The sequence below is a fragment of the Humulus lupulus genome, chromosome 2 (assembly GCF_963169125.1).
Source record: "Humulus lupulus chromosome 2, drHumLupu1.1, whole genome shotgun sequence".
NCBI classification, from domain to species: Eukaryota; Viridiplantae; Streptophyta; class Magnoliopsida; order Rosales; family Cannabaceae; genus Humulus; species Humulus lupulus.
Window position 1 is genome coordinate 46,829,240 of NC_084794.1, and position 8,281 is coordinate 46,837,520.

Below are 8,281 nucleotides of genomic sequence, written 5' to 3' on the forward strand. Positions count from 1 at the left end.
AGATTCTGATCACTTTGACAACAAAAAATAATAATAACAAGAGGTCACGCAAATTGATGAATAATTTATGCTTTCATGTAATTGACAAAACGAAAATTGTTCGGTTTCACTGTTGTTAATTTTTCTTTTTCTTTTTTTAAAAAAGCATTATAAATCTAATTTTAATTGGAGAAGACTGTTGGTACCTAAAAAAATTGATAATTGATTGTAAAGAAATGACCTGTCATCATCAATGGCTAATGATAGCATGACAAAGCAACTTTAATTCAATTTATTTATTTAATCACTCTTAAATTTCATTTTCAACTTTTTTTTTGCTTCCCATAATCATCATGTTTATTATCTTTATCTCTTCAAATCCTCTTACCTACCTACCTACCCCAACGACAACAAATCCCTCCACTTCTTTTGTCTGTATTTTCATTCAAAATAAATTTAAGCTAAACATAATGATAATAATAATTATGTATTATGTAATAGATTCCTATCAGTGTTCATAAAAGGCTGAGATTTATAACTATAACCATTTAAATTATTTAATTACTTCTTCTTTGTTTTTTCCTATAAATTAAAAAAACAAAAAACTTTTTTTTTTAAAGTTCTGTACTCTTTCTCCCTTTATTACTACATTAGTGTTCGTACACAGAAGCTCAGATTTAGGATTTTTGACCTATAAGATTAATAAATATAGTCCATTTTCAAAATTTAAGGAAAAAATAAAGGGAATTTTTTTTTAAGCTTCAAAGTCTGGCTCTTTAAGTTGTGTACTTTCTCTCTCCAGTTAAAAAATATTCCGGGAAAATCCGAATGGAATTAGTATTTTCCTCCCAGCCAATCAGTCTCTGAAAAAGGGAGTTTCGATTCTCGAATGGAGGAGGGACAAACAGTCCTCATTCCTTCCGAACCCTAAAAAGTGTCTTAAATCTTCTCAAATACCCAACCCATTTCTACTAATGGATTCTCGCCGGGCTCCGCGTACTGTGATCGATCCAAAGATTCGCCAAGTAGGGTTTTTTGCCCCACCCGATAGAACCAATTCGGGTCAGACCGAACCCATTTTATCTTCCCCTTCTTCTCCTCCAGTTGCCGAAATCTCCCCCTCCGGTAACTCACTTTCTCCGGTCATGATCCCTCCGCCGCGTCACTCTAGTGACAACCGTACGGTTCCGTTCGTCCCAAATCCCGCTTCCCCCCTCCGCCGAGAATCCATCGCCGCTGGCAGTAGCTATAACCCGTCGGATTTCTTTCCCGCTACTATGTCTCCGACAGCGTCGTCTTCTTTCGCTGGTAGAGTTGGAGTGAGCTACGGCGAGTTCGCGGACGACGTCGTTTCGTTGTCGCCTGGTCGAGCTGTCAGGGGCAGCTCGGTTAAAGCGTCTGCTGCTTCTTCTTTACCTAGTGGAGGATTCGATCTGACGGCACTTAGGGCAAGCAGTGTTCCGGCGAGTGAGCTGACAACGGTGTCCACCGTCGAAAAGTTGCCACCTGGTATTCCTGGTATGATTTTTTATGATTTCTTTAATTAAATTTACTGAATTTTTTTTTTGGATTGCATTGCTTTGAATTATTAGGTTTAGGGTGTTTGGTTATAAAGTGTGAAATGCTTTTAGTGGAAATAGTCTCTACTGGGTTTCCCTACTTTTCAGCCTACTCATGCTTTTTTTTTTTGGGTACTAAAATTGTCAATTCAAAGAGAAAAATATATTGTTATGACGATAAACTTCTTTGAATACAAGACATGTATCATGCTTTTAAGTTTGAAAAAGCTAGAAAAGAGGCAAAATTTATGGGGTGGTAAGAAATGGATTAATTATTGACTATATTTGTTTTTAGTTATTGAGAGAGCATTTCATAGACTGACCATGGAGCTGTCAAGTTTTTTACTTTTTTTGAAAGATGTATGGAGATTTGTTGAAATAGGTATGAGAGCAAAGGAAACTTTGATGTAACATTTAGTTTGCCAATAGCAGGGAAAACCCAGAGAGATAACTGTGTGTTCTTCATCCTTATGGAAATTGCTATGTAAGAATCTTGTGAATAAGATGAGAAAATTATTTTTGTTCATAAACCTAGGATCGTCCTATGTTTATAAGAGCTTGAAATCCAACAATTTATGAACCAATAAATGCAGATAAAGTTGGAGGAGCATCAGGTGGAGCGCAAAATGAACGACCTCCAAATTCAAAGCCAGCAAAAGAGAAAAGCACAAAAGCTGAAAGACGTGCCCTTCAAGAGGCCCAACGAGCTGCAAAAGCTGCTGCTAAAAGTGCAAATGACTTTTCTGCTGATTTATCACGCTTTTTAAAGTGAAATAGACTATTTGATTGAATTATTTTACAAATCAATGAACTCACGCTTGTGTTTTTTTTTTTTATCATCAGCTGACGGAGGCAAGATACCTGCTGCTGCTTCGGCAGTGAGTGCGAAACCAGCTAAAACCACAAAGGCCCCTTCACAAAAGAATGACAATGTTTTGGTGGCAGCCACTGAAAAGAAGGTTGGTGATCGTCAGCCAGAAAAGGATAGAAAGAAAGATGTGCCTCAACCACGCATGCAGTATGATGACAAGAGCCGGGTGGAAAAGGCAAAAAGACGCGCAATGGTGAACCAAACTGAGGCTACTAACAGAGTTGAGTTATTCAGGCATTTGCCTCAATATGAACATGGAACTCAACTTCCTGATCTTGAATCAAAGTATTTCCAACTTGGCCCCGTGCATCCTGCTGTTTACAAGGTATGTATACAAATGTTGTGCCTTGCAATTTGTGGTGTATTCTTAAACAATGAATGCAAATGATCTATAAGATAGTTGGTGGTTTTGCCATTCTGCTATCTGAAGTTACTATAGTTTGTGATTAGGTCTTAATCTTTAAGATCGCTCATTATGAAATTTTATTTTATTACATTTGTCTAAGGTAACCTTCTGTATTTGTTTCAGGTTGGGTTGCAGTATTTATCAGGAGATATTTCTGGTGGCAATGCTCGATGTATTGCAATGCTTGAAGCATTTCAAGAGGCAATTAGAGACTATTCCACACCTCCTGAAAAGAATCTTAATAGAGATTTGACAGCAAAAATAAGTAGTTATGTATCATTTCTTATTGAGTGCAGGCCCTTGTCCATCAGCATGGGAAATGCAATTCGATTTCTTAAAAGCCTTGTCGCAAAGTTACCTCTAACCCTCTCTGAGTCAGAAGCGAAAACATTACTTCTGTCAGATATTGATCGTTTCATAAGTGAGAAAATTATTCTGGCTGATAAGGTGATAGTCAAACATGCTGTTACCAAAATCAGAGATGGCGATGTTCTTCTCACATATGGCTCCTCATCTGCAGTTGAAATGATACTACAACATGCACATGAGCTTGGTAGACAGTTCAGAGTTGTAGTAGTGGACTCTCGTCCAAAACTTGAAGGCCAACTCTTACTTCGTAGGTTGGTGGAAAAGGGCCTTAACTGTACTTACACTAATATAAATGCTGTATCTTATATCATGCATGAAGTTACTCGAGTGTTCCTGGGTGCTTCATCAGTATTATGTAATGGAACAGTATACTCCAGAGTTGGGACTGCATGTGTTGCTATGGTTGCTCATGCATTTCGTGTACCAGTTTTAGTGTGTTGTGAGGCGTATAAATTTCATGAAAGGGTTCAGCTAGATTCTATATGCTCTAATGAGCTCGGTATGCATTTCTAGCAATAGTTGATCTCAAATAGGCTTCTTATTCTGCTGTGTTTGAGGGCCTTAGGCTTATCTGTTCCATTTCTTGCAGGTGATCCGGATGCCATCTCCAAGGTTCCTGGTAAAGAGGAAACCATTGATTTGGATGACTGCGCAAAGAGTGAAAAATTACAACATCTGAATCTGATGTAAGTATTGATGATTCTAGTAAAACAGTGCCACAAATGTTTGTTTTTATACTGTTGGCTAACCGACCCTGTTAAATTCTGATTGGCAGATACGATGCCACACCTTCAGATTACATATCAATGATCATCACGGACTATGGCATGGTAAGCATTGTTGTAAATTCGAGTATAATCTAGTCATTTGTTACGGACTCTGGAGTTCATTCTTGAATAGACACATGGTTGTGTCTAAGCTTATAGACAGAAAGTGACATAGTGGCATCTCTCTTGTTCACCCACACAGACAATGTTTACATGTTTGTTTGCATAGACCTATTGGGAAACTAGGTTTAGCAGTCATGTCTTATCCACACAAATGATAATTTCTCTTGACTATGTTCTTTCAGGTGCCACCAACCAGCGTGCCTGTCATTGTTCGCGAATATCGAAAAGAACACTTGTGGATTTAAGTCCTTGTGACGTGAATCAAGGAGGCCCTCCAAATTTTGTGTGCAATGCTGGAAATGAATGTCAGCATTCTAATAAGACTAGAGAAGTTTTTGTTGCTTGATTTCTTCTCTAGTTTCTCATCATTTTGGAATAATGGTACTTGCCTTGGCAAGTTTTTGATGTTCTGTATTTGTAATTTTAGTCCTGACTCAGTGAAGAGTGCAATATTTTCGCCTCTCCGGGCAGATTCAGCTGTGCATTTTTGAAATAACTTTTTTCTTTCGTTTTTATTTTGTTCGCTGATTTGAGGTTGGGGACTGGTGTTGTACTTGAATTTTGACGTAGAATTTTTTTATTCTGAAAAGAAAAAATTGCATGCTTTAATTAATGAATTATGATTCAGTTCAATCTCTCTCGATCTTATCAGTACGGTTGTTCTCAACTTTTATGCCTCCGTTTAAAATTTAGCTTAAATTGTGAAAATGAATGAAACGAGGTTCTAAACGTGCGTTTAACTAGTAAAATGCTGGTCATTTCCTTGCATTTCAAAATATGATAATTTCTTCTGAATGAGTTTTGGAACCTCGATGATGACCACCTTAGATTGTTCCTTTATTAGGTTCCTTCCCTATACAAATACCAAAACCAAAAGGTTGAAGAGGAGTATTTCTCCTTCATTCATGGCTCAGCAGTCTATGCATAATGTAAAATTGGGAACAAGTTTGTTTTTTTTATTAATGCTGTAAGGCACCTTAAAGTTCCCAATACCACCTAAGTTGGTATTTAATGTGTGGTTAAATTTAAAAATTGAATCCTATCAGCTATAATTTAATAATAAGTATTGAAACTACTAACCTTAATAGATACAATGTCATCGCACATGGTGTTATACACCTTACGTACTTTATAGCAACACACTTATTTTTCTCACTTTTTACATTTTTGACCCTACTAATTGTTGAAGGTATGAACCATAGCGTCTGTACAAGATAGCGGCCAAATATATGTTCCTTTCAGTTTCTAAGTTACGCAGATTCCAAAAAACGTGGCATCAACAAATCGAAGCATAAAGCAAAAAACATCAAAAGGGGGCAAACAAAAGAAATCGCTCAATAATATAATGTATCATACAGATACATAGCAAAAACATTTTGATCGAGCAGTATACTCACTCCTACAACTAAGGAACTACTTTAGTTTCATTCAGCTTACTCAGTTGCTTCTCTGACATTATCAACTTTTTCATTGGTAGAAGTAATGACAGCAAGAATAACAATTCCACCAAGAGCCACAACCAATATACCAAGAGAATTCACCAACATAGCCTCAGTTGAATAGCGTGAAATCACTTGACTGATCTGCAGAAATGTGAGTTTTTCTAAGATACCAGTAGTCACAGTAGCAATGGCAAGCGCATAAATATAAACACCCAAGAACACATGCCACGGCTGCAAGGAAGCTCTGCTACTTGCATCCCCACCTGGATACCAAAAAGTCACAAATCCGGCAGCCCACTGTGCCAAAGCAGAAGAAAACATGGTTTCACATTCCGTGAGAATAATTCCAGAAGCTAACTCTTAAATAAAAAGTATATAATAAAATTGTGATGTTTGGGAGAAAAGGATCCAAGGAGTTACCTGGAGGCTGAATAAAAACAGGCAAGCTAGGCCTAACCAGGAATGCAGGCTGTAAAAGTTGTCAATGCCCTTGTCATTGTGAAATTTCAAAGCAGCCCATACACCAATAATGCTGAAACAAACAGCAAGAAATTGTAGTCCAAGATGAACTAATTTTTTGAAGCTTTTTGTTCCAGATACAGTCTTGTACACTAGCATGGCTGCACCAATCCACAGAAGTCATTTAATTCAAGAAATTAAAAAGTGCCATTATGGACGAATAATGAAATGCTTCATAGTTGGTAACTGTCATCCACAGTTTCGTGTTTAGCTTACGACTATTTGCATATGATCGTAAGATTCCAATTAATTATTATTGGATTTGGGAAGGTATTCCATATTGAGAGTGTCCTCGTAGTTATGAATTTTCAAACAGCAACATTGGAGGTTATATTCAAATGAATCTGAATTTACCAACCTGTGTTCTAGCATTATATTATGCAGTCCTATAGAGAAGGATTTTGTGAACTTAAGCGGTTATCATCAACTTGAGAAGTATATGAATCATATTTCATCACTTTAAAATGGGCAATGATAAAGCAATTTCAATTTTAAGGGAAAATTAAACTCCATAAGATCCAAAAATACCATATCAAGAAGATGAATCCATAAGAAAATAAACTTTTAGCAATTTGAAAACTCATAAGAATCTTGGAAGACTTTTCTGGAAGCTTGTTATAGAAATTCATTTTTCAGTTGGCAAGATTCTGGCATATTGAAGTACAAAAATTTACAAGACCAAACACCGCTTTTAACAAAATCTTTGCTTATGAAGTTCAAACAATGGATTTTGAGTCGAAGTGAATCTGCAAACAGGGAAAAGCATTTACCTTCTCCATTTAGTAGTACAAGACCAAGTACCATCAACACAGGATGAACCTGCAAAAGAGACAAAAAAGCAAAGTTTGAAAAAACATATTCCAGCAAAAAATAGTAACATACCATTTTTTTTGCAAATTAGCCAATTTAACCAAGGCTATAAGTTTTATCTAATACCATAGAAGCAATGAAATATCCTAAGAAATTGTTTAAGATCGGGAAAAAAGGCAAGCATTAAGAGCATGAATCCAATTGGTACATGATATTGTTATGATTCTGTGGAGTAAAAAAAAAACTTAAGCAATTAGAGAAACACAAAATTACAAATTGAGTTCATTACAACTTTAGGTATAAAAGGAAAACCTTTTTCATTAGCTCTGTATACGAAGAAGAAAAAAACATAATCATGATGAATTCAAATACCAAGTTCATATAAAGAGATCAGAAGTACAAATGGAACCAACGATGATCTCAATCTAGAGCAAAGTAAACGACAAATTCACCCAATCCAAAAGTATAAGAAGCTGAACTGAGCAAAACCCATTGACCATTAGAGAAAGCAGATTCAGAATACCAACTTTTGAATTCAAAAAACAAGGAAAGGATCAAAATGAGAATCATAAAAACAAAAACAAAACAAGAAATAGAGAGGGAGAGGGAGAGGGAGAGATGGGATACATTAAAAATGAGATCTTTGTTATCAGAGATGAGAGCCAAGCCTCCCCTGAAATGGTTTGTCCAGGTGAAAAGCAGAGCGGCCACAATGATTCCGAAAATTCTGATGAAGAAGATGATGGGAAAGCGAATCACAGGAACTGAACCCATTCTTCTTTCTTTAGTTCTCAAAGCGGTTCTAGGGAGAGACCCAGAAAGAGTGTTCATGAGGAGGATAATTGAAAAGCTTCTTCTTCTTCTTCTTCTTCTTGGCAATGCCTTGTCAAACTCATCTCTATCTTCCCACCATCTGATCTGTATACCATTTACCACCCACTCTTTCTTTGACTCTGACCAACGTGCCCATAATAATATTGCCATAATACGACGCCGTACCCAATCAAAATAAGTAATAACTGCTCATTGTAATGTCGTTTAATTTGGTAATGTGTTGTTCGTTTATCATAGCAATGACAATTTGACTATCCATCTAATTAATTAGGTTTATTGCTTTATTAAAAGTATTTCTATAAATCCTCAATCGAAAACCTAAGTGATACTTATGAAAAATATTAAGGACCTAATTGATATTATTAGAAATTATTTGTGACCTCTCTTGAAATAAAATTTTAATTATATTAGATTTTTAATTTATTTTAACTTATTTTTTAACACTCTTATATATTTGTTGAAATCAAACTTTTAGTTTTTAATAAAATATTTTATATTTGTAATGTATATTCTTATATTTTGAATAAAAATATAATTATTTTTTTATAATAAACTTTTACCTAAATAATGTGATATTTTTCTATTACTAGGTGCAAATAACG

The 8,281-nt window shown here is 35.7% G+C and overlaps 2 protein-coding genes across 2 annotated transcripts; one reads left to right on the top strand and one right to left on the bottom strand.

Moving 5' to 3' along the window:
* Positions 1-573: 573 nt before the first annotated feature.
* LOC133817757 (uncharacterized) lies at positions 574-4,707 on the top strand. The gene is made up of 7 exons (XM_062250357.1): positions 574-1,497; positions 2,132-2,266; positions 2,382-2,734; positions 2,939-3,683; positions 3,774-3,870; positions 3,960-4,014; positions 4,257-4,707. Exons 1-7 carry the CDS (start codon positions 954-956, stop codon positions 4,317-4,319), a joined length of 1,992 nt encoding a protein of 663 aa, XP_062106341.1. The 5' UTR covers positions 574-953; the 3' UTR covers positions 4,320-4,707.
* Positions 4,708-5,387: 680 nt separating this feature from the next.
* On the bottom strand, positions 5,388-7,762 carry LOC133817758 (transmembrane ascorbate ferrireductase 2). The gene is made up of 4 exons (XM_062250358.1): positions 7,473-7,762; positions 6,806-6,854; positions 5,937-6,136; positions 5,388-5,813 (listed from the first exon to the last, which is right to left on the bottom strand). Exons 1-4 carry the CDS (start codon positions 7,674-7,676, stop codon positions 5,508-5,510), a joined length of 759 nt encoding a protein of 252 aa, XP_062106342.1. The 5' UTR covers positions 7,677-7,762; the 3' UTR covers positions 5,388-5,507.
* Between the last annotated feature and the right edge of the window lie 519 nt (positions 7,763-8,281).

Excerpts from the sequence above, each read along its gene's own strand:
- LOC133817757 (XM_062250357.1), top strand. The coding sequence starts at position 954 with ATGGATTCTCGCCGGGCTCCGCGTACTGTGATCGATCCAAAGATTCGC. Across the intron at positions 2,267-2,381 it reads TGCAAAAGCTGCTGCTAAAA|CTGACGGAGGCAAGATACCT; the intron begins GTGCAAATGACT and ends TTTTATCATCAG. Across the intron at positions 3,684-3,773 it reads TATATGCTCTAATGAGCTCG|GTGATCCGGATGCCATCTCC; the intron begins GTATGCATTTCT and ends CATTTCTTGCAG.
- LOC133817758 (XM_062250358.1), bottom strand. The coding sequence starts at position 7,676 with ATGAACACTCTTTCTGGGTCTCTCCCTAGAACCGCTTTGAGAACTAAA. Across the intron at positions 6,855-7,472 it reads ACAAAGATCTCATTTTTAAT|GTTCATCCTGTGTTGATGGT; the intron begins GTATCCCATCTC and ends TCTCTTTTGCAG. Across the intron at positions 5,814-5,936 it reads TGTTTTTATTCAGCCTCCAG|TGGGCTGCCGGATTTGTGAC; the intron begins GTAACTCCTTGG and ends GCTTTGGCACAG.